At 42.7% G+C, this 24,924-nt stretch overlaps 2 protein-coding genes across 3 annotated transcripts in view; one reads left to right on the plus strand and one right to left on the minus strand.

The window, feature by feature from the left end:
* erg28 (ergosterol biosynthesis 28 homolog) overlaps nt 1–1,273 on the minus strand; it is a 1,910-nt gene extending 637 nt beyond the window's left edge. Inside the window, exons 1-4 of the mRNA XM_029688710.2 lie at nt 1,110–1,273; nt 734–888; nt 396–486; nt 167–285 (exon numbers count right to left, since the gene is read on the minus strand). Coding sequence (XP_029544570.1) covers nt 167–285; nt 396–486; nt 734–866 — 343 coding nt within the window. The 5' untranslated portion in view covers nt 867–888; nt 1,110–1,273. The remainder of the gene's footprint in view (nt 1–166; nt 286–395; nt 487–733; nt 889–1,109) is intronic.
* A 523-nt stretch (nt 1,274–1,796) lies between these two features.
* ttll5 (tubulin tyrosine ligase-like family, member 5) overlaps nt 1,797–24,924 on the plus strand; it is a 99,734-nt gene continuing 76,606 nt past the window's right edge. For both annotated transcript variants that reach the window (XM_029688177.2, XM_029688178.2), the window contains exons 1-13: nt 1,797–1,903; nt 2,364–2,517; nt 4,352–4,458; nt 4,581–4,663; nt 6,859–6,965; nt 7,267–7,397; nt 7,522–7,604; nt 10,892–10,961; nt 11,068–11,152; nt 12,364–12,465; nt 12,713–12,804; nt 13,148–13,255; nt 24,590–24,671. In XM_029688177.2, the coding sequence (XP_029544037.1) occupies nt 2,462–2,517; nt 4,352–4,458; nt 4,581–4,663; nt 6,859–6,965; nt 7,267–7,397; nt 7,522–7,604; nt 10,892–10,961; nt 11,068–11,152; nt 12,364–12,465; nt 12,713–12,804; nt 13,148–13,255; nt 24,590–24,671 (1,106 nt within the window). In that variant the 5' untranslated portion in view covers nt 1,797–1,903; nt 2,364–2,461. The remainder of the gene's footprint in view (nt 1,904–2,363; nt 2,518–4,351; nt 4,459–4,580; nt 4,664–6,858; nt 6,966–7,266; nt 7,398–7,521; nt 7,605–10,891; nt 10,962–11,067; nt 11,153–12,363; nt 12,466–12,712; nt 12,805–13,147; nt 13,256–24,589; nt 24,672–24,924) is intronic.

A 24,924-nucleotide genomic window follows, 5' to 3' on the forward strand; every position in this document is an offset into this window, starting at 1 on the left:
CACCAGCAGCACAAGATCTGAGCAAGTTCCATCAGACAAAACATTTAGTTGAGCGATGCACCTTATGTACCTGGTAGTTTGATGATTTGTTAACACTGTTGTTACTGGTTTTAACAAAACAAGCTCACTATTTGATCAGATGGGATTATAGAGCTGCAGTACTTACTCGCCACAATGAGAGGTGCCATAACGCCAATGGTCAGAGGTGCCGTTTTGTAGATGAAGGCTTCAGACAGGAAGTGTCCCAGAGCCAGTACAAATGTCCACAGGGTGATGTGATAGAGCCTACATGAAGTGACAACAACTATTTAAGATAACTCCCACAGAACACAAATCACAGTTTATGCACTCAGTTGCATTAACAGACAACAGTGCAAGGATGCAGGAAATCTTACGTTTTGTTCTGAATGTCTATGGCGCACGTGCAGCGGATAATTGACGACAACAATGTCCAGATTCCAAATGTTCTTGCTTGGAGGCCATTTACTGTAAAAAGGAAGCAGAACCTACATGAAGTTCTAGGAATTCCTTGCACCTTGGAGGAGACTGAGCATACTGTTGTTGTAAAGCTCCTGTGATGTAGACAAATCAATGTGTAACCCAGTCTTATACACAGGCATAATAACATCCTACAGGTTGGAACAAAATCCTGCACCCACACCCACCCTTGCACGGTAAGATCAGTCATGGCCTGCTTTAGAGAGTGTTGCAATCCCGTGTAGAAACTACTCACCAAACTCTGGTGTCCCCGTGTAGAGTTTCTCAGAGAGGAAGCTGTGATCTCTGAAACTCTGGACGGTGTTTCCCATGGCAATGACAGACACCATGACCAACCAACTCCGCAGAACATTCAGAAAACGACTCATCCTTGCCTTCTGTGGGATGCACCTGCCAGACACATTGGCTGAGAGTAAGGGGCAGACAGCATAGCACTTTGCAAAAATGAACAAGAAAATAACAGCTTCATTCTGCTTGTTTACAGCTCGGGTGAATGCTCTGTCAGGTTGCAAGAACCACCATGGTCGTGGGTAATATAGCTAACGTTAGCTACAACAGCAACCATCATTGCTAGCGCGATACAAACAAAATGATGTATGTGTCTAACTTACCTTCTACGACAGTGATACGACAGTGATCAGCGAGTCGAAATCAATAGACATATAATGTCAACATGTCTGTAAAAACATTGCTAATGTTTGGAGATTGAGAATACCGTGTGAACTGTACTGTCGCTCAATAATTAGCTGATATGGACATTCAATTTGGCCAATTATAGAGCTCAGAAGATGGCTTCATCATCGTCCCATTCATCACAATGGGTCGTTCGACTGGTAACGTGCTTTTAGGTTCCGCCTTATTTCGCGCATTCCACCAATCATTACAACACAAACCACAGTTGCGACTGTGGGCGCGATTGATTTAGCTCTCCTGGTGCTCCCGGCCACAGGAGACGAAGTGGCGACGATTTACATTCATACTATAAAAATTAAAACACCAAAAATCTATTATATTACTTTAGCAATTGTTTTAATACTATGCTAGACAATGTAATTCGTATTGAATATTCCAAAGCATTCCCTGTGTGACATGTTCTGACCAAATGCCCCGATTCAGTAGTACATTGCAGGCATTGGAATGCCCAAGTCCGTTTTTATCCCTCAATAAAAACATTGGAATTCTTATTTTACGATGCATATTTGGAATTATAGAAATTCATCACAAATTGGAAGTTGTGTGGCCCAAAACGTCACGTGCTTGAGGACAGTGCGCATGCTCTCGCCATTGGTTGCCAGTCAGTTGTTGTAGTTACAAATAGGCTAGCTACAGGAAGACTTTTTATGATGGCTAGCTAGCTAACTGTGGTTCTTCGAATACATAAGTTTATCCTATGCTGAAGAGTTGGGTATGTTAATATGGTAGTTTTACGACTGTCATGATTTATAACCTGAATGTTAGCTTGCTCTCTCAATGAAACATAAAGTTTGTATTACAAACCACAGTAAAGCTAGGTAGCTAACGTGCCAACCTTATTACCTAATTTAGCTATCTAGCTAACGTTAGCTAAGTACCTAACCAATCTCAGATGTTGCATAAAGTTCCTAGCTAGCTGGTATCATGAGCTAGTAATAACTATGTAACATAGCTAGCGTTAGCTGTAATAGCAACACACAACATATTTTACATTGTTAGGGCTAGGTGTTTGACGGTCTATGATTCAGCTTGTTTCTGGGCAGTGCTAATATGGCCTCATAATATTAATTTATGCATGGTTATTATTGATATGTAAGTTAACTCAATTCCAGACAGCAGTGTATTCTTCAGTATGAAAATGCTGTGTTTTAACTGGACTGATATTTCAACAGTAGACGGTGAGAGCTGGAAATGCCCACCTTCATAACCCCAGATACCTGACTCAAAGCAGATTTCGTCAGGAGGTACTTCCCCCTTCACTGTGGTGGAAATGCCAACTGTGATCCGGGATAAAGAGGATTCAGAGTCCTCAGAGGACGAGCAAGAGTAAGTGGCTGTTCTGATTAAGTGTTTCTAATGGTTTTGTTACATTTCCTTCTAGTTGTAAAAAGCAACATTAGTATGCTAAGTAACAGAAAAATACACAGATCAATGTTTAAACTCATTGCCACCACTGAGATCCTATTAAATTCAAATAGTTCTAGTATGTAATTCCATGCAACAATAATAAACACTGTAAGAACAGATCCCTGTATGATCTAAATATACTGTATAAAGTGTCAATATGTGGTTAAACTTAGTTAACTAGAGCTTACCATGCAATCTAAATTAAGCCTGGCTTATTTGGTGTCTATAAATGTGATAAATTTGGCACTTAAATAGCCTGGCACCTCAAGTATGTCCTTAAATAGAACATGTACTACTACAGCAGAAGAGGCCAAGAAGTTCACGGTCTTGTCTTCATCTAGTCCTGAATTCAAATTTCATTAGGCTACTAAACTCTTTGGCAACTAATTAATCTGCAAATGCACCTTAGATCATTCTCATACATGGTCATCAGAGACTAAAATGTATTATTTATGTAAAGTGTCTTGAGTGCCTGACAAATCTCCCTCAAGACATGCAATAGGCCTACATAATTAGGCACTGCTAGCTTAATATTGGACTGAGTTTGACACCTATGACTTGAGCCTATATTAGGTAGATACTGGGTTATTACTGGTGGTGATGCTGCAGGGCACTAGCCTAACTATTACATCTCATTAAAGCTCACTATTCTAGTGTCAGTTTTGTCTGACATGTCTAAATACCTGAGCCAGGAGCAGGTATTGTTTACTACCGCACCCAACCTTATCTAGAATGGTCAAGTCTGATAGTTCTTCTCCAGCAGCATGCCATCTTAAGTGTGGATTTACATTCGTAAAATATGTGTAGTAATATTTATCACTCTTCAACATCACATTTGCAACTTTTCTGTTTACACTATCCTTACTTTATCCTTGGATGTAGTAAATCATATTGCACACAATGTTGCCCACTTGATTAATGCAACGATTCAGAAATACTCTGAAGTTCTCTGAATTCCTTGGAGGAGACTGAGCATACGGTTGTTGTAAAGCTCCTGTGATGTAGACAAATCAATGTGTAACCCAGTCTTATACACAGGCATAATAACAACATCCTACAGGTTTTGGCTAACAGGCCAAAAATACTGTCTACTGGTATTAAGGTAATTTTTGCAGGGACATGTGTTGTGGGGCAGCAATTTTCGTTACACTATAGCACTCAGTGGCATAGATGTGCCCCACACAATCTCCGGTGGTAGTGGGAGAAATGTCTCTCAGAGATTTGAATCTAGATCCGACTCTTTACACTACAAAAATATATTTCCTGGGACTAGTATGTGTTGTGTAAAGAGGTCCTTATCTCCACCATGGTCACTGATAGAACCAGACACAGCCAACCTATCAGATATTTTCAGTGCAATGTTACCAGAGTGTTTGTTACTTGACAGGTTTGTTATTGTTCAGTATCCATGAGACTGTGTGGCTCGACCACTCTCTGCTCCGCTAATGTAAACACCTTGTCAGATTGCGTTCCACCACCCTAAGGGTAGCATCATCAGGACTCTAAACTCAACATAATGAGACATTAAAGACATGTTGGAAAGGGTTTACAGCTGTAGGCTAATGGTATGCCGTGTTTTAGATACTCTTCCCTCTCATTTAGGTTATTGTTTTATTGGACTTTATATGGGTATTTTGTCGCCCATATTTTATTTTTTGAGCTTAAAGTATAAACTCTACTCTTGAGTAGCTTGACCCTGCATGACCCTCTCAATGTAAGAATACTTTATTGATCTGTTTTTCTGTCTCATCAGGGACCATCCTTGCATTGCCTGGAGTGGCCTCAGCAGGAAGATCCCAGTCCTGGTGTTCTTTGCTGAAGCCATCGTCTCTAAAGATGGAAACATCCGTTCTGTTGGAGGTACGATGTCCATAAGAAACATTCTAAAGATATGAGAGTATATAATTCGGTTGAATTCATATCCTGGCCCAATCCTTTAATTTCTGTTGAATGATAATGTTATGTTCATATTCTGTCTTTAGAACGGTATAACCTGGCCTTCAAAATTGTGCGCACGGAGAGCCGGCTGGTTCGTGGCTTACTGACCACTCATGGATTCCATGAGGTATTACATGAAATCTCATTCTGATTCACTTGCACATACAGTACCAATCAAAAGTTTGAACACACCTACATTTTCTTTATTTAGACTATTTTTCTACATCAAAAAAGTGTTTACACAAATCAAATATATTTTATATTCTTCAAAGTAGCCATCCTTTGCCTTGATGAGAGCTTTGCATACTCTTGGCATTCTCTCATCCATCTTCATCTGGAATGCTTTTCCAACAGTCTTGAAGTAGTTCCCACATATGCTGAGCACTTGTTGGCTGATTTTCCTTCACTCTGCGGTCCAACTCATCCCAAACCATCTCAATTTGGTTGAGGTTGGGTGATTGTGTAAGCCAGGTCATCTGATGCAGCACTCCATCACTCGCCTTCTTGGTCAAATAGCCCTTACACAGCCTGGAGGTGTGTTGGGTCATTGTCCTGTTGAAAAACAAATGATAGTCCCACTAAGTTCAAACCAGATGGGATGGTGTATCACTGCAGAATGCTGTGATAGCCATGCTGGTTAAGTGTGCCTTGAATTCAAAATAAATCACAGACGGTGTCACCAGCAAAACACCCCCACATCATCACACCTCCTACTCCATGCTTCACGGTGGGAACCACACATGCGGAGATCATCAGTTCACCTCCTCTGCGTCTCACAAAGACACGTCAGTTGGAACCAACATCCAACCAAAGGACAGATTTCCACCGGTCTAATGTCCATTGCTCGTGTTTCATGGACCAAGCAAGTCTCTTCTTATTGGTGTCCTTTAGGAGTGGTTTCTTTGCAGCAATTTGACCATGAAGGCTTGATTTACAGTCTCCACTCAACAGTTGATGTTGAGATGTGTCTGTTACTTGAACTCTGCAAAGCATTTTTTTTGGTGCTGCAATTTCTGAGGCTGGTAACTAATGGCCTTATCCTCTGCTGCAGAGCTAACTCTGGGTCTTCCATTCCTGTGGCGGTCCTCATGCGAGCCAGTTTCATCAAAGCGCTGGATGGTTTTTGCGACTGCACTGCACTGACATTTTCCGAATCGACTGACCTTAAAGTATTGATGGACTGTCATTTCTCTTTGCTTATTTGAGCTGTTCTTGCCGTAATATGGACTTGTTCTTTTACCAAATAGGGCTATATTCTGTATACCACCCCTACCTTTTCACAACACAACTGATTGGCTCAAAGGGAAAAAAAATCCACTATTTAACTTTTAACAAGGCACACCTGTTAATTGAAATGCATTCCAGGTGTCTACCTGAAGCTGGTCAAGAGTGTGCAAAGCTGTCATCAAGGCAAAGGGTGGCTACTTTGAAGAATCTCAAATATAGATTTGTTTAACACTTTTGGTTACTACATCATTCCATATGTGTTATTTAATTCGTTTTTATGTCTTTTCTATTATTCTACAATGTAGAAAATAGTAAAAATAAAGAAAAACCCTTGAATGAGTTGGTGTGTCCAAACTTTTGACTGGTACTGTATGTTCCTTTCTGTCATGTGTTGTAAGGGGATAGGTCTGTTTTTTTTCCTGACTGACAGTCTGTCAAAGCCTGGAAATGCACGCACGGACAAAGTTTGCCCAGTATAGTGTTAATCCTGTTTCACAAGAGCACACTCCCCATTATTGCTTCATCCAAGCACTTACTATTAATTCATATTTTTTTGTTCACTTCAATGCCACTTGACTCCCACTAAACCCATCATCAAAGACATGCTAGTGTCTGCCACATCATCCCAGAGCCAAAGTTTAATAACCCTCTATTGCAAACATCTGGCTTTCTCATAGCAGTTAGTGCTGGCCCATGTCAAACCTGCCTCTTCACAAAGGAGCGCAGAAGGGTATGAATAAAACAAAACAGATATAAATTACTATGATTGTGATTAAAATAGCTGGTGAGCTGGCTTCCCTTTGAGATGATTTGAAGGTAGAGATTAGTGGCTGAGTATCGGATCTAAGCCTCGGATCCATCTTTATCAAGCCGTCAGATGTGATGCATATCAAACAGGAACTGTGGTATTCAACAGCAACTGTGCAAACCTTTTGTTTGCACCAAGGCTATATTTTTCCTGTTATGATGTCCTTTAATTTTCTTAACGATTTCCCCTGCCTTTGCATATTGTTTGGTCTTACTGTGAGTACTGCCTCTGAATAGTCTGAAGTACATAACTGAGATCTGAGCTTGACTGGAAGGACTCTTTTTCAGATCCATCCAAACAGTAATGACTTCAACCTCATGTGGACGGGGTCTCACCTCAAGCCTTACCTCCTACGCAGCCTTCAAGACTTCCAGAAGGTCAACCACTTTCCCAGGTACGACTGTGTCCAACTGTACACAGAGTGGAGTCACTTTGGCCTGCTGCAGTTCCTGATGTAAAAATTCACACTGCTTCTTTGTTTAAGCCCCTTCAATTCGACCTTGTGTTTATTGTCTTTCACAGGAAAACATTTTGTTTGAACAAGTGCCTTTCTAAAACATGAAATGAATCAAACTGTCATGCAGAGTAGTCTTGTTGCCATTGTGTTTGTACAAGCTCTTATTTCTATCAGCATCCAAGCAGTAGAGAACTCAAGCATTTCGAGCTGCAAGGTCAATGGCCCTGTTCATTTCCAGGTCATATGAACTGACGCGCAAAGATCGGCTGTATAAAAACATCCAGCGGATGCAGCAGTCTCACGGCTTTAAAAACTTCCACATCGTCCCTCAGACCTTTGTGCTTCCCTCAGAGTACCAGGAGTTCTGTAGTAAGTCCTGCTTGTCTGTTAACATCTATTGACTCATTACTGTAAACACAATAAGCCACCATGTTTCTCCGCTAGTCTTTCTCACAGCACGCTACTCTTCCCCGCCTTCTCTGCCTCATCCCAGGTTCTTTCGTCAAGGACCAGGGCCCCTGGATCATTAAGCCAGTAGCATCTTCAAGAGGACGAGGGATCTACCTGGTCAGCAATGTAAGGGATACACCATAGGAAGAACAGTGCACTGTTAGTGTTACTTTTGGTAATTTAGTGTATAACACAGTATGTGGACACCTGCTCGTCGAACATCTCATTCCAAAATCACGGGCATTTATATGGAGTTGGTCCCCCCCCCTTTGCTGCTATAACTTCCTCCACTCTTCTGGGAAGGCTTTCCACTAGATGTTGGACCATTGCTGCGGGGACTTGCTTCCATTCAGCCACGAGCATTAGTGAGGTTGGCACTGATGTTGGGAGATTAAGTCTGGCTTGCAGTCGGCGTTCCAATTCATCCCAAAGGTGTTCGATGGGGTTGAAGTCAGGGCTCTGGCCAGGCCAGTCAAGTTCTTCCATACTGATCTCGTCAAACCATTTCTGTATGGACCTCGCTTTGTACACGGGGGCATTGTCATGCTGATACCGGAAAGGGCCATCCCCAAACTGTTGCCACAAAGGTGGAAGCACAGAATTGTCTAGAATGTTATTTTATGCTGTAGCGTTAAGATTTACATTCACTAAATCTAAGGGGCCTAGCCCTAACCATGAAAAACAGCCCCAGACCATTATTCCTCCTCCACCAAACCTTACACTTGGCATTGGGGCATGTTGTGTTCTCCTGGCATCTGCCAAACCCAGACTGCCAGATGGTGACGCGTGATTCATCACTCCAGAGAACACGTTTTCACTGAGTCCAATGGTGGCGAGCTTTACACCACTCCAGCCGACACTTGGCATTGTGCATGGTGATCTTATTCTTGTGTGCGGCTGCTCGGCCATGGAAACCCATTTCATGAAGCTCCCAACGAATAGTTCTTGTGCGGACGTTGCTTCCAGAAGGCATTTTGGAACTCGGTAGTGAGTGGTGCAACCGAGTGCAGACAATTTTTATGTGCTTCTGCACTCTGCGGTTCTGTTCTGTGAGCTGGTGTGGCCTAGCACTTCCTGGCTAAGCCCTTGTTGCTCCTAGATGTTTCCACTTCACAAGAACAGCACTTATGGTGGACTGGGGCAGCTCTATCAGGGCAGAAATTTGACAAACTGACTTTTTGGAAAGGTGGCATCCTATGATGGTGCCACGTAAAGTCACTGAGCTCTTCAGTAAGGCCATTCTACTGTCAATGTTTGTCTATGGAGATTGCATGACTGTGTGCTCTATTTTATACACCGGTCAGCAACGGGTGTGGCTGAAGGAGTGTCTACATGCTTTTGTGTATATATAGTGCCTTCAGAATGTATTCAGACCCCTTGACTTTTTCCATATTTCGTTACTTTACAGCCTTATTCTAAAATTGATTAAATAGTTTTTTCTCCCCTTATCAATCTACACACTGTATCCCATAATGTCAAAGCAAAAACATGTTTTTAGAAATGTTTGCTAATTTATTAAAACTAAAAATGGAAATATCATTTACATTTTGTTACATTACTGCCTTCTTTTACATTTTGTTACTTTACTGCCTTCTAAAATTGATTTAAATCACCCCCCCCCTCAATCTACATTTGGCTGGGTGGCGCACTCTAGGAAGAGTCTTGGTGGTTCCAGACATCTTCCATTAAAGAATGGAGGCCACTGTGTTCTTGGGGACCTTCAATGCAGAAATATTTTGGTACCCTTCCCCAGATCTGTGCCACGACACAATCCTGTCTTGGCGCTTTACAGACAATTCCTTGTACCTCATGGCTTGGTTTTTGCTCTGACATGCACTGTCAACTGTGAGACCTTATAGACAGGTGTGTGCCTTTCCAAATCATGTCCAATCAATTGAATTTACCACAGGTGGACTCCAATCAAGTTGTAGAAACATCTCAAGGATGATCAAGGGAAACAGGAGCTCAATTTCGAGTCTGATAGCAAAGGGTCTGAATACCTATGTAATTAAGGTATTTCAGTTTTTTTTATTTTTAATAGATTTGCAAAAAAATGTTTGACTTTGTCATTATGGGGTATTGTGTGTAGAATGTGGAGGATTTAAAAAAAAAATACATATTAGAATAAGGCTGTAATGTAAAAAAAATGTAGAAAAAGTAAAGGGTTCTGAATAGTGTCCAAATGCACTGTAAAGTGTAGATACACTCACCTTAAGGCTACGTGGGGATAATAGCCTGAGGGATCTCAGGTTGTAAATGAAACAATATGGCAGTTACTTGCGGGAGGGGGTGGATTCTGTTGAAAAATTAAGTATAAAACAATGTGTGTCATAGACATTAAGCACTGTTGAGTAAATCACACACTTCAAGGCTTTGGAAGAGCTCCAGAAGGTTCTCTGACTTGGACAACCTATAAACATGCTTTTTCTTCTGGGGTATTTTTATGAAACCGTGGAAAGAATGTCAGGGTGATATTTAGAAAGAAGGATGTTCATTTTGGGGGTTTTCTCTGAACTGTAGCCAGCCCGTCGGTTAGTAGCTCTCCACCTCCCTCACCCCTCCCCGGCTTCACCACCTGCAACACATTTCAGACTCATAAATGACCCCACTCCTCTGATAGACTGCTGTACAGGATGGGTTTTCTCTTTGAATGGCCAATTTCATGTGTCTGACTTGATCATACTGGACCTGGTCCATTATACAGTGAGCTCCAAAAGTATTGGAATAGTGACAAATGTTTTTGTTTTGGTTCTGTACTTTGGCTCTGTACTCCTGAATGAATCGTGACTAATGATGCGTGAGAAAGTTACAGCCGCATAAATATCACCCCCCCCCCAAAAAAAATGCTAACCTCCTCTGTTGTGTTGGTGAGCGGTTAGCGTGTCTTGGGGTTATGATGTTTGTGCATCTGTGTCTAACTTTCTCTCCCATCATTATTCACGATTCATTCAGAACTATCAGCAGTCATGGTAGCATGTTTAGTGTTTAGAAACATTCTATTCTTATTTATGATAAAACTTGACTCCAAAATGACACAAAACATTATTTACCATTCATTTCTATTGGGCACAAAATAATCTGAAACGCAACCAAAAAAAAGAGCAATGCTTCCAACAAGCTTGATGTAATCATTGCGTGCTAGGAATATGGGACAAAATACTTTACTTTTGACTACTTTAATACACAAGTGAATTTGTCCCTATACCTTTGTACAAAAAGTGCTGTCATTTCTAAACGGTTCACCCTGTATGGATGAAAATACCATCATTAAAGCTGACAGTCTGCACTTTAACCTCCCATAGTCATTGTATAATTTCAATGTGTCACTGTCAAATGCTTTTGGAGCTCACTGTATGTGTAATCCAATGATTGATGTGTTATTTAGCCTAACGTATGATCCTTACCCTACAAAGCCTACCCAGATTCCAATGGATGAGAACATCTTAGTTTCTCGCTACATCAATAACCCATTACTGATTGACGGTGAGTTTTTCCCCTTCACGTGTTGTCAAATCAGTTACTTATGCAGATGAAGACAGTAGTTAGAAAAGCAGTAATTTTGTATGTATGTTTAATAAATTTTTTGCAGACTTCAAGTTTGATGTGCGGTTGTATGTGCTGGTGACATCATATGATCCACTCACTATCTATCTCTATGAGGAGGGCCTGGCCAGGTGAGCTGTGTACTGGATCTTTACTTTGTGTTATGCAAACAATGTCCAGTTACATTTGAATCATTTAGCAGAAGCTCTCATCCAGGAACATTTAGGATTTCAAGTGTTGCTCAAGGGTACATCGACATATTTTTCACCTAGCCGGCTTGAGGATTCGAAACGGCGACCTTTTGGTTACTGGCCCAACTCCCTTAACTGCTAGGCTACCTGCCACCAATGATTATATATGGGATATCTAATCTCCATTAGCTAGGTCATTGAAGTGTGTATTGGGTCAAAAGGGTCCATGTTGGATAGTGGCTTTGGAATTATTTCCTGTCCTCATGAAAGTAGTCAAGAAAAGTATCAACTGTAGTTAGGAAGTTACCACGCAATGACCAGTAGAGGGCGGTCTAAACGTTTCTATCTGCCACTGATGAGTAGTACGGTTTGGTGGGGCTTTCAAACAAAGCTCTCCATTGTCTCCATGGTCCAATGAGATAATCAAATGCTCTTTGCTCAGACTTGGACCCTGATAAGCAGGGAGACAGATCTCTGTTTCAAATTGTTTTACAGATTTATTAAACATGAATGATATTGTGCTGTAATTATCTTATGAGTCTCAGATGTAAATATGCAGTGACAGACTTAAAATGAGTGTCCCACAGCCGCAATGCTATTTGCAACATTTAGTTATTTTCTTATTATCATATTAGATCAACAATGTTCCTGTGTCTTTACCTGGAGCCTGCTGTAATACTGTATTCATTCATCATTAAGATCGTCTGGACTCATGTGGGGTTGCGGGCAGCGATGGGTGGATGATGCATACTGATTGGCTCATCTCGGCTAGGCTTGATGGATGTGCTGCAATGCGTGAGGCAATCAAACACAAATGCACAGGGCTGTTTAGCGCAGACCGTGCTTGATTATTAATGGAGGGCAATTAATCCTGGCTGAATTGCGAATACCACTTTAATCTTGTGACATTCCATTTGGTTTGACTAGATTCGGGTACTCGCTGTATGCCAAGGAATTCTCAATATTCCACATGTGGTGTCAATCCTCTTTAATACATAGTACAGTATGGGGAACATATCTCCTTTACTAATAGACCCTCTAATGCTGTCAAAGGTCAATCATATGAATTGTACTGTATAGTAACTTTTTGTGCATCCTCTGTAAGTTGTGTTTTTGGAAATTGTTTAATTGAACCAAAACTCTGCCTACAGGTTTGCCACCGTGAAGTATGACTGTGGCACAAAGAACATCAAGAACCAGTTCATGCATCTCACCAACTACAGCGTGAACAAGAAGAGCAGCGACTATGTCAGGTAACCTGGGATCTGCAGGGAACAATCACTTCTATTCTCCTTCAGGAATCTCTAAGTTAATATGTAGCTTATTGACGGTGCATAGAATTGGGAAAACAGCAAATCATACACGTTTTGGTTTTTGAATGGTATTTTCAGATGCTAGATAGATTCCCACTTTGGTTTTCTAATGACTATCTTTTCAACATTGTAGCATGAACTGTTTTGGAAAAAGCCAGACCATTATATTTATTTTCTTCCTTTTCAGTTGTGATGACCCTGAAGTGGAGGATTATGGGAACAAATGGAGCATGAGTGCAATGCTGCGGTATTTGAAGCAGGAGGGAAAAGACACCACATGTGAGTAGTCTGAACTCTTCACTCTCCTTTGAACCTCCTCCCCTCCACCCTCTCCTGGCTCAGAATGTCCATGCTATTGTCCATGCACAGTCAAAGAAATTTTACTGTAGTTGAACCGGATTTAATCTTACACCCAGATCCCCACCCTTCTCTGTCAAAATATTCAGGGCAGAATCTACACCTCAACCTGTAACCACAGATTGCGTTAAAGATGTTGAGATATTCTAGCCAATTTGTGTCCAGTGTAAAGTTCTTTAGGGTCCTGTGTGTAAAGTAGACTAGACTAACCTATGGCAGGTCTCAGACTGAGTGTCACCCTGCTCTCTGTTTCTGTGTTTTCCAGTGCTGATGAGTCAGGTGGAGGACCTGGTGATTAAGGCTGTGTTGAGCGCTGAGCTGCAGATAGCCACTGCCTGCAAGATGTTTGTGCCCCACAGGAACAACTGCTTCGGTAAGATTGTCTGCCACACTCTTGCCTTGTTGATGCTCGAGCTTTGAATATGTAGTATTCCATACCCTTTCATTTTCTCCTTCATTTCTTCGGTGCAGACTACAGACATTCCCAAATCCGTCCTGCTCTCTGACAGTCCGGATGGTTTTGGAGTCAGCTTGTTGACCGAAGCAGGAATTTGTTTCCTTTTTTCTGTTGCCATTCAGGTCTGTCTGATTTAGGGTGACTGTTTTCTTGGCTGCTCCTGTGTAGCACCAGGCTCGCGTGAACTCCATTTTGGAGCCATTACTGATGTTAGTGTTGGCACTAATTGTCTTCCCTCTCTCGCTGGCGTTCTCTCCGAGACCTGGGGTTTGACTGCAGCCAGGTCTGCTGAGCATCCTCTGCCTTCTGTCTCCTTTTCGTTCTTGCACGCTGTCTCTCTCTGTCTCCCGTTCTCTTCCTGTTCTTGTCTGTAACTCTGTCTCTCTTTGCTTTGTGCTCTCACTGGTTAGAAAAGTAGAGAGCCCTGGCTGCACTTTTGACAAGCCACTGTAGACATAATAGACCCTGACTTGTGATTGTAGGGGCTGTGTACCAGGGCAAAAAGCATGTTATCTGAGCATCGCTTGTGTAGAGATAATATCTGTGCCCCGATCGGCAGGCATCACCACAGGGCTTAACAGGCAGATGGGCCCAGGGTGTGAAATGTTCAGATGAAGGTGTTTGTGGGATGAGGTGGGGCCAGGGCGGCATGCCTTAATCCTGTCTTCGTACTTGCCTGATGGAAATGAGTCATTTTAGGGAAAGATGACAGTAGAGTGAGAGAACAGGACATGAATGGATTTTGACACACCAATGAACTTACACACAACATTGTGAGCATACACACGCACACACACACACTGTACACAGGCAAGTAGGCCAATCTATTTAGTTCTATACACAAAGCCAGTTGACTAATAAACATGCCCATTACCCTTTGTGATATCAGTTTACCGTCTAATGTGGTGTAATTTTGTTGTCTTCAGAACACCTCAAGCTAGTTAATTATAAAATTCAGTGTCTGCTGGAGACAATTTCCAAAGGAAGACAGTGACAACTCTAGTCCTGACAATTCCAGAGGACCACCCTCGTCCTGCTACCTCTGTTCTCATCCTCCTCTCAAGGTGGGCCTGTTGCTTTTTAAATATGTGACTGAGTGTCTGTGGAGACATGTACTGTATGAGCCAGTATAAAACATGAGTGCTGGGAGGCCAGGCCTGCCTCTGCTTCAGGGAGTCCAGTTTCACTGTGTGCTTTATCTTCTCTCGTAAATAATTTCAACCCAAACCACAGCTCTCTCAGCTCCTGTCGACATCCTTCTCCCCTCTCTGCCTTCCTCTCCTCCTCCCACAATCTCCCAAACATGAATTCAATGTTAATTCATGCTCTGAAATGATCCAGCAATGTTGCCATGCACCAATTAGAAGGAAAACATTAGTAGGCTGTGATGTATCCGTTTAAATAATTGTGGGTAATGAGGGCGGTGTATGCGTCCCTAAAATAGGGCCTATTGTTCGGAGTTAACATGCAATCTCTGCCACTTCTGGACCACAGCCACACATGGCCATAAAGCGGGTTGTAATCTTAATTTGCAGCAAACTATTTCAAGCCTTTTTAGTGTCTTTAATACAATGTTTATTGTTTTCAAATGGGATTTGCGCTTTTTGCACAATTTGCTCTGCCTATCTTAACGAGCCTACTGTAACAAAATCCTTTAATACTCTGTCTCAGATGTGGGAAAGAGTAAAAACAACCATTTTTTCCCCCCTTCTAACTTGCCTTGGTGAGTTGTGTGTTGGGGGAGGATGCCACCCATGCTGCTCTCTTTACCACTATGCCTTATGATTAATGGATAGGCTTTTTACTGAGAGATGCTGATTAAGACATGTTTTGACTGAGATCTGATCTAGCCAAGCCAAAGGCTTATTTTGTTCAACACAAAACATTCCACTAACTGCTCATGTATTCCACAGAACATCTACTACATAGTGTGGAATCAGCAATAGTTTATAAACAACTTTTAGTCCTACATTTGTCCATAAATCAAACACTTTACTGTCCCAAAAATAGGGATTTTACGATGAGGATGATATATGGTTATTATGAAATTCTTTGCAAATCACTGGATTTAGCCTATGTTTTGAGCTGCTCATTTTTATCATAGTGCTTTTTTGTGTTACCCATGGAGATACAGCAGTTTTTATTTTATTGCATTCAGGGCGTCTTCGTGCCTTTGGCATCAAACTTGTTGCTCCTCTCTGTTTCTCTGGATTTACAATGTCAACTTAAGTGATTTATTTGAAAATGCTGCAATAATCCAATTTGTGATAAGTAACAATGAAACCCACTTGAAGAAGATGCTTTATGTTGTTGTTGTTATTGTGGGGCCCATGAACTGCATGGCCGGGGTGGGGAGATCATTGTTCTGGCGCTGTCTCTTGTGATGGAGTTTCCAACTGCGCCCATCCAATAGTAAAAAACACTCTTCTTGATCTTCGCATCACTTCTTCTTCATTTATTTATTTCCCTCCCTCGTTTAATGGGTGTTGTGGATGTTCTCCTCTCTCGCTGTGTTATGTCTGTTGTGGTTTCTCTGTGGCTGCGTTAACGGCACTCCCAGGCAGGGGTCGAGCAACAGAACAAACGCGTCTCGGCGCGAGCGGCTGCCGGCTCCAGGGGCTCATGGGGCAGCAGCAGCGTCTGCTCCTAATTGGGGGAAAATGCGCGGCACATGGAGTCTGCTTGTCGGGGACTGGCGAAGTGGAGAGGCTTTCTTTGTTTTCTCTCTTTCTTCCGTTGTTGTGGTACCACCGAGGCACTCCGGGCTCAAACAATTTATTCCCCTTCTCTGTTCCCTGATACTTGTTTTATGGTGCTCTCTCTCTCTCTGTCTCTCTCTGTCTCTCTCTGTCTCTCTCTCTGTGTCTCTCTCTGTCTCTCTCTCTGTCTCTCTCTCTGTCTCTCTCTCTGTCTCTCTCTCTGTCTCTCTCTCTGTCTCTCTCTCTGTCTCTCTCTCTGTCTCTCTGTCTCTGTCTCTGTCTCTGTCTCTGTCTCTGTCTCTATCTCTCTCTCTCTCTGTCTCTGTCTCTCTCTCTGTGTGAGTGAATGGAAAAGAAAATCCCTGCATTCTGCTTAGCAACTACTGTTTGGCTTTTAGTGTCCAATCCTTACCCAAAGACAGATTGGTTCTGCTACTAATGTTACAGGCCTTGGCTAAGGACTGCATCGTCACATTTTGGATCAATTCCACTTTAACACCGAGTTTAGCAAGCCCCTTGACCCCTAGAAATGACATGATGAATGACTTTGCTCAAATTGAAAAAGAATATGGATGAGTTGGAAATCATTTAGATCTTTCGTACGTGTCATATTTAGGGGCGGCAGGTAGCCTAGTGGTTAGAGTATTGGGCCAGTAATCGAAAGGTTGCTGGATCATATCCCCGAGCTGACGAGGTAAAAATCTGTCGTTCTGCCCCTGAACAAAACAGTTCACTGAACAAAACTGTTCCCCAATAGGCTGTCATTGTAAATAAGAGTTTGTTCTTCACCTTTATTTAACTAGGCAAGTCAGTTAAATAAATATTTTACAAGCGAAGATAAATTAGCCCACTCTTGAAGAAGTTAGAATCTCAGAGACTTAGGGAGTCTCATGCTGCCATTTACTATTGTCAGAAAACCATGAAGAAGAGGATAGGGAGGCCCTTGTCGAAAATAAGTAAATATACAAACAATGAATGACTATAGATTTGTTTATTATAAAAATTGACTTGCACTGTAATATCACTCCTCTGCCAACAACTGTGTGAACATAACATAGCATGGTTCTCTGTATTAACACTGATGTTGACCTCTAACACTAGAATAAACAACTTGCGCTATGACCACTTTGAAAACAACAACCTCTGGCCTCTTCTCAAAACTGACTTTTCTTTTGAAGAGCCATTAAGCAGATTTTTCCCTGTCATTACGGCCAGAGCTTTGCCCAGTGCCCTGTCCCTGTAAAAGACTGGCTTTTCTCTGGGGGCAGTGGGCTAAGCTGATGGACTCCCCCAGGCAGAGCAGTGTGAGGGAGTGGTGGTGAGCAGGGCTTCCACAGGGCTCCTAGCCCCGTCGCGCTGTGGTGAAATGGCTGTTTTATAACCGTGAAGGAAGGAGAGCGAGGGTGGGAGAGAATGGATGAGTTTGTACACAGGGAACTCCCTGACCGCTCAGTAAAAGGCCTTTTATTGTGTCGCTCTCTGCCAAGCTGACGATGGAGTGGAATATATATATGTGTCTGAGTCGCCAGGTCCCTCGCACTTGGAAAATACTTCCCTAACTTTCCAAATGTAGACCCTGAACTCCAACCGAGCTATCAATAATTTGCTCTGTCATAATCATTTGCTTCTCTTCAGCTAGGCCTAGAGGGGGACCTTTTGGGACTGAGGTGTGGTTTAAACTGAGATCACCATGTAGGCAAATTTTGTGGTACAATATTGACTGAGCAACACCAGCCCAATGTGGAAGAAGGATTTTATAGTGTGTGTGTATATAATGGCATGAACATTTTATAGTGTATATAATGGCCTCCTGACCAATTATGCTATTTTGTTTGTTTGTGCTGATCTTAATTTTTTTTGTACATAATGTTTCCGCCATTGTTTCCTTTGACAGAAAAGAGTTTCTGGACATCAAAACAGCGGTCACTAACCTCGATTTGGATGAAGAATTCAGGACAGGGCCTCCCGGGTGGCGCAGTGGTTAAGGGCTGTGCCACCAGAGACTCTGGGTTCGCGCCCAGGCTCTGTCGCAACCGGCCGCGACCGGGAGGTCCGTGGGGCGACGCACAATTGGCCTAGCGTCGTCCGGGTTAGGGAGGGCTTGGCCGGTAGGGATATCCTTGTCTCATCGCGCACCAGTGACTCCTGTGGCGGGCCGGGTGCAGTGCACGCTAACCAAGGTCGCCAGGTGCACGGTGTTTCCTGCGACACATTGGTGCGGCTGGCTTCCATGTTGGATGCGCGCTGTGTTAAGAAGCAGTGCGGCTTGGTTGGGTTGTGTATCGGAGGACGCATGACTTTCGGCCTTCATCTCTCCTGAGCCCTTACGGGAGTTGTAGCAGTGAGACAAGATAGTAGCTACTAACAATTGGATACCACGAAATGGGGGAGAAAAAGGGTGTAAAAATTAAATAAATAAAAATAATTCCGGACACAATGCTCACCCGGACCAGGCCCTAATCCTTGACACTCGCAAGAGGAAAATACGACGACGAGTGAATATACCACCTCTACCCTCTTGTTCTATTGGTGAATGTACAATCACTGGAGAACAAACTGGACAAGCTCTGTTCGAGACTATCATATCAACGGGTCCCGAAGACCTGTAATGTCCTATGCTTCACAGAGTCCTGGATGAATTAGAACATGGTTAATATAAATCTAACTTCTATGCAACGACAGAACGGCAGCGTCTCGTAAACTCAAGGGCGGGTGTGTGTGTGTGTGTCTTTTAACAACTGGTGCACAATCTCTAATATTAAGGAAGTCTCCAAGGTTCTACTCGCCTGAATTAGAGTACCTCATGATAAGCTGTTAAACATGCTATTTACCAAGAGTTAATCTATATTTTTCGTAGCTGTATATTTATCACCACAAGCCTATGCTGGTACTAAGACCAGCTATATAGGGCCATAAGCCAATAAGAACATGCTCATCCAGAGGCAGCACTCCTAGTGGCCAGTGATTTTAATGCAGGAAAATTCAAATCTGTTTTACCTCATTTCTACCAGCATGTCACCTGTGCAACTAGAGGGGAAAAAAATAACTCAAGACCACCTTTACTCCACACACAGAGATGTGTACAAAGCTCTCCTTCTCCCTCCATTTGGCAAATCTGACCATAACTCTATCCTCATAATTCCTGCTTACAAGCAGAAACAGGAAGTACCATTTAAAATGCTTAATTCGGAAGTGGCCCGATGAAACAGATGCTAACCCACAGGACGGGAATATGTTCCGTGATTCATCCGATGGCTTCGGAGTTTACTACATCAGTCCCCGGCTTCATTAATAAGTGCATCGACGACATAGTCCCCACAGTTACCGTACGTACTGTACATATCCCAACCAGAAGTCATGGATTATAGGCACCATCCGCGCTGAACTAAAGGCTAGAGCTGCCGCTTTCAAGGAGCGGGATACTAACCCGGACGCTTTTAAGAAATCCCGCTATGCCCTCCGACGAACCATCAAACAGGCAAAGCATCAATATAGGACTAAGATTGAATCCTACTACACCAGCTCTGATGCTCGTCGAATGTGGCAGGGCTTGAAAAGTATTAGACTACAAAGGGAAGCACAGCCGAGAGCTTCCCAATGACACAAGCCTACCAGACGAGCTAAATTACTTCTATGCTCGCTTCGAGGCAAGCAACACTGAATCACTCGTGAGAGCATGAGCTGTTCCGGACAACTGTGTGATACGCTCTCTGTAGCCAATGTGAGTAACACCTTTTAAACAGGTTATCAGGATGTATACTTGGAGCATGCACTGAAGAGCTGGCAAGTGTCTTCACTGACATTTTCAACCTCTCCCTGACCGTCTGTTATATGTTTCAAGCAGACCTCCATTGTCCCTGTGCCCAAGAACACCAAGGTAACTTGTCTAAATGACCATAGATAGCACTCACATCTGTAGCCTTGAAATGCATTGAAAGTCACGGCTCACATCAAGACCATCATCCCAGACACCCTGGACTTACTCCAGTTTGCATACCGCCCCAACAGATCAACAGATCCACAGACTATGCAAATTCTATTCCACTCCACACTGCCCTTTCCTGTTTGGACAAAATGAACACCTACATTAGAATGCGGTTCATTGACTACATCTCAGTGTTCAACACCATAGAGCCCTCAGCTCATTACTAAGCTAAGGTCCTTGGGACTGAACACCTCCCTCTGCAACTGGTTCCTGGACTTCCTGACAGGCTGCCCCAAGGTGTTGAGGGTATACAACAACATGGGGGCCCCCCAGGTGTGCGTGCTTAGTCCCCTCCTGTACTCCCTGTTCACCCACGACTGCGCACGACTCCAACACCACCATTAAGTTTGCTGATGACACAACGGTGGTAAACCTGATCACTGTTGATGATGAGACGGCCTATAGGGAGGAGGTCAAAGACCTGGCAGTATTGTGCCAAGACAACCTCTCCCTCGTCTTCAGTAAGACAATGGAGCTGATCGTCGATGCCAGGAAACGGAGGGCCGAGCATGCTCCCATTCACATCGACGGTGCTGTAGTGGAGCAGGTCGAGAGCTTCAAGGTCCTCGGTGTCCATATCACTAAGGATTTATCATGGTCCAAACACCAACATGGCCGTGAAGAGGGTACGACAACACCTCTTCCCCCTCATGAGGCTGAAAAGATTTGGCATGGGTCCTCAGATCCTCAATGTTCTACAGCTGCACCATCGAGAGAATCTTGACTGGCTGCATCACCGCTTGGTATGTCAACTGCTTGGCATCCAACCGCAAGGCGCTACAGAGGGTAGTGCGTGTGGCCCAGTACATCACTGGTGTCGAAAGTACAAGGTGTCGAAAGTGTTCCACAGGGATGCTTACCCATATTACCTCAAATGCTTCCCACAGTTGTCAATTTGGCTGGATGTCCTTTGCGTGGTGGACCATTCTTGATACACATAGGAAACCATTTAGTGTTAAAAACCCAGCAGCATTGCAGTTCTTTACACAAACCGGTGCGCCTGGCACCTACTACCATATCCCGTTCAAAGGCACATAAGTCTTTTGTCTTGCCTATTCACTCTCAGTGGCACACACACACACGCACACACAACACACACACACACACACACACACACACACACACAATCCATGTCTCAAGGCTTAAAAATCCTTCTTTAACCTATCTCCTCCCCGTCATCTTCATTGATTTTCAAGTGGATTTAACATGTGACATTCATACGTAATCATAGACTGACCAGGTGAAAGCTGTCATTGTTTTGTATATGCAGTGTACTTCCACTGATACCCCAACACACAGACACATACGCCCACATGCACGAACATGCATACTGACGCCATACACTTTCACACTCCCCTCATACGCTGCTGCTAGTCACTTTACCTCTACCTACACTACCAGTCAAAACAGCTAATTTGTGGAATTTCTTTCCTTATTGCGTTTGAGCCAATCAGTTGTGTTGTGACAAGGTACAGTAGGGGTGGTATACAGAAGGAGGCCCTATCTGGTAAAAGTCCATATTATGGCAAGAACAGCTGAATTACGCAAAGAGAAACGACAGTCCATCATTACTTTAAGACATGAAGGTTAGTCATTCCGGACATCTAAACATCAACTGTTCAGAGAAGACTGCGTGAATCATACCTTCATGGTCGAATTGCTGCAAAGAAACCACAACTAAAGGACACCAAAATAAAGAAGAGACTTGCTTGGGCCAAGAAACACAAGTAATGAACATTAGACCAGTGGAAATCTGTCCTTTAGCCTGAGTCCAATTTTGCGATTTTTGTTCCAACCAACGTGTCTTTGTGAGATGCAGAGTAGGTGAACGGATGATCTCCGCATGTGGTTCCCACCGTGAAGCATGGAGTAGGAGATGGTGTCGGGGTGCTTTGCTGGTGACACCGTCTGTGATTTATTTTGAAATCAAGGCACACTTAACCAGCATGGCTCCCTCAGCATTCTTCAGTGATACGCCATCCCATCTGGTTTGCGCTTAGTGGGATTATGAATTGTTTTTCAACAGGACAATGACCCAACACACCTCCAGGCTGTGTAAGGGCTATTTGACCAATGAGAGTGGTGGAGTGCTGCATCAGATGACCTGGCTTCCACAATCACCCAACCTCAACCAATTGAGATGGTTTGGACCACAGAGTGAAGGAAAAGCAGCATATGTGGGAACTCCTTCAAGATGTTTGGAAAAGCATTCTTCATGAAGCTGGTTGAGAGAATGCCTAGAGTGCGCAATGCTGTCATCAAGGCAAAGGGTGACTCTAAGAATCTAAAAAATATTTAGATTTGCTTAACACTTTTTGGGTTAATACATGATTCCATATGTGTTATTTCATAATGTTGATGTCTTCACTAGTATTCAACAATGTAGAAAATAGTTAAAATAAACAAGAACCCTTGAATGAGTAGGCGTCCAAACTTTTGACTGGTACTGTATATGTACAGTACATAGCTTGTACCCCTATACATCAACTTGGTACTGGTACTCCCTTTTATATAGCCATGTTATTTTCTACTCCCTTTATATAGCCATGTTATTTTCTACTCCCTTTATATAGCAATGTTATGTTCTACTCCCTTTAAACAGTGCATTCGGAAAGTATTCGTACCCCTTTACTTTTTCCACATTTTGTTACGTTACAGCCTTCTTCTAAAATTGATTAAATCGTTTCCCCCCCTCAATCTACAGACAATACACCATAATGACAATGCAAAAACTTTTATTTTAGCAAATTAATAAAAAAATAAAAAAATAACATTTACACAAGTATTCAGACCCTTTACTCAGTACTTTGTTGAAGCACCTTTGGCAGCGATTACAGCCTCGACTCTTCTTGGGTATGACGCTACAAGCTTGGCACACCTGTATTTGGGGCGTTTCTCCCATTCTCTGCAGATCCTCTCAAGCTCTGTCAGGTTGGATGGGGAGCATCGCTGCACAGCTATTTTCAGGTCTCTCCAGAGATGTTCGATCGTGTTCAAGTCTGGGCTCTGGCTTGGCCACTCAAGGACAATCAGAGACATGTCCCAAAGCCACTCCTGCGTTGTCTTGGCTGTGTGCTTAGCTGTCTTGGCTGTGTCATTGTCCTGATGGAATTTGAACCCCAGTCCAAGGTCCTGAGCGCTCTGAAGCAGGTTTTCATCAAGGATCTCTGTACTTTGCTCCGTTCATCCTTCCCTCGATCCTGACTAGTCTCCCAGTCCCTGACTAGGATCAGAAAAACAGAGATCGTCTCATAGCAAAGGGTCTGAATACCTATGTAAATAAGTTATTTCTGTTTTTTTATTTGTAGTAAATGTGCCAAAATTTCTCAACGTGTTTTCACTTTGTGTGGATGAGGAAAAACATGTATTTAATTCATTTAGAGTAAGATTGTTACGTAACAAAATGTGGAAAACGTCAAGGGGTCTGAATACTTCCCGAATGCTCTGTATAGTCATGTTATTTTTATTCGTTATTCACTGTCACTTTTTTAAAATTTTAATTAAATTGATCTTTAATTTTGCATTGTTGGAATAGGACCTGTAAGTAAGCGTGTGATGACAAATTATTTGATTTGAAAGCGGATTTGATGCTGCGTAATTGATAGACTATATAACGATTTAAGATAATGAAATGTTTAAATGCTGAGCTCTTTATATCCCTAACAGCCTATTGTGTGGCACTCGCACATGCTTCAGTGTATTTCTTTATAGGCTTCAAATAATTGAAATAATTAGCCTAGGTAATTCATTTTCATTCCTTCATAGGCTCACTGTCTGGCTCCTGACCTATTTAGAGTGTTTATATGCTGTTTAATATGACATGTGGCCTATTTGAAATTGTGTGCGCTTCTTACATTCACATTCTCATGTTTATTCAAATACTTTTCTTTCAAATCGTTTGGTTTCAATATTTCAAAAGCAAATGGTAGTCACAAAAATAGATGGGTGTTGGTTAAATTGTGATTTTAACGAATGGAGCGAATTTGGAGTAGCAGTTTTTTTTCTTTTAGCGGAGTGGTTGGAAAGGACATGAAGCACCGGAGCGGAGAACGGGATTTCCAACTGCTCCACTCCGCTCACATGCTCTGTTCTCATCTCAGCTCTTATGTAAGCAGCTCAGTGGAGCTGAAATGTGAATATACTTAGCTAATGTAATGCAGCCAGCCATTCCTCAGTAGCAACATTCGTTTGATGTAGTTTCTCTCTCTGAGTGATTGGATATTTAATATCCATATAATCAGTAGCCCGAAAACCAGCCATGTTGTCAACTGCCAGTTTGTGGGAACCAAGATAAGAAGCTTGAAGTCTTCTATGTTATATTGTGGCTTATTATTGTTTATAAGACAACAGGCTCTTCCATCACTAGGATCAGAAGGTTTACCTCCTCATGTGACCTGACCAGGAAAAACGCTAGTCCCTAGCCTATTACTTAGCCTAATATGTGGTTGGGAAAAGATTCCTATTCATTACAAATGGGGTCAGCGGAAGCCAGAATAGAGCCAGACTCTGTTGACCTCCCATGTCCTCTGGTAACTCCATTATTCATGTGTGTTTATTTATCTACAGAACTGTATGGCTTTGATGTGCTCATCGACTCCAACCTCAAACCATGGCTCCTGGAGGTCAACCTTTCTCCCTCCCTGGCCTGGTGAGTGACTGACTGCATGTCATCTCACGGTTAACAGGAACAAATACATGCTTATGCCAGATCTTCAATCTTTGACCTTACAGCAGTTGCTCTCTTAACATCATTCTGAGAGCATTACTCTGCTCTGAAAAAAAAAAAAAATGTGTAAATTGCTAAAGGGACTTTAGGGTAACTCAAACAAGTGTTCTTCTTGTCCTTCTTTGAGATGAAACACACTTCTGTTTTCCTCCCATAAACCCTTAAACATCCTCTG

This window comes from Oncorhynchus nerka, linkage group LG18 (assembly GCF_034236695.1).
Source record: "Oncorhynchus nerka isolate Pitt River linkage group LG18, Oner_Uvic_2.0, whole genome shotgun sequence".
NCBI lineage: Eukaryota > Metazoa > Chordata > Actinopteri > Salmoniformes > Salmonidae > Oncorhynchus > Oncorhynchus nerka.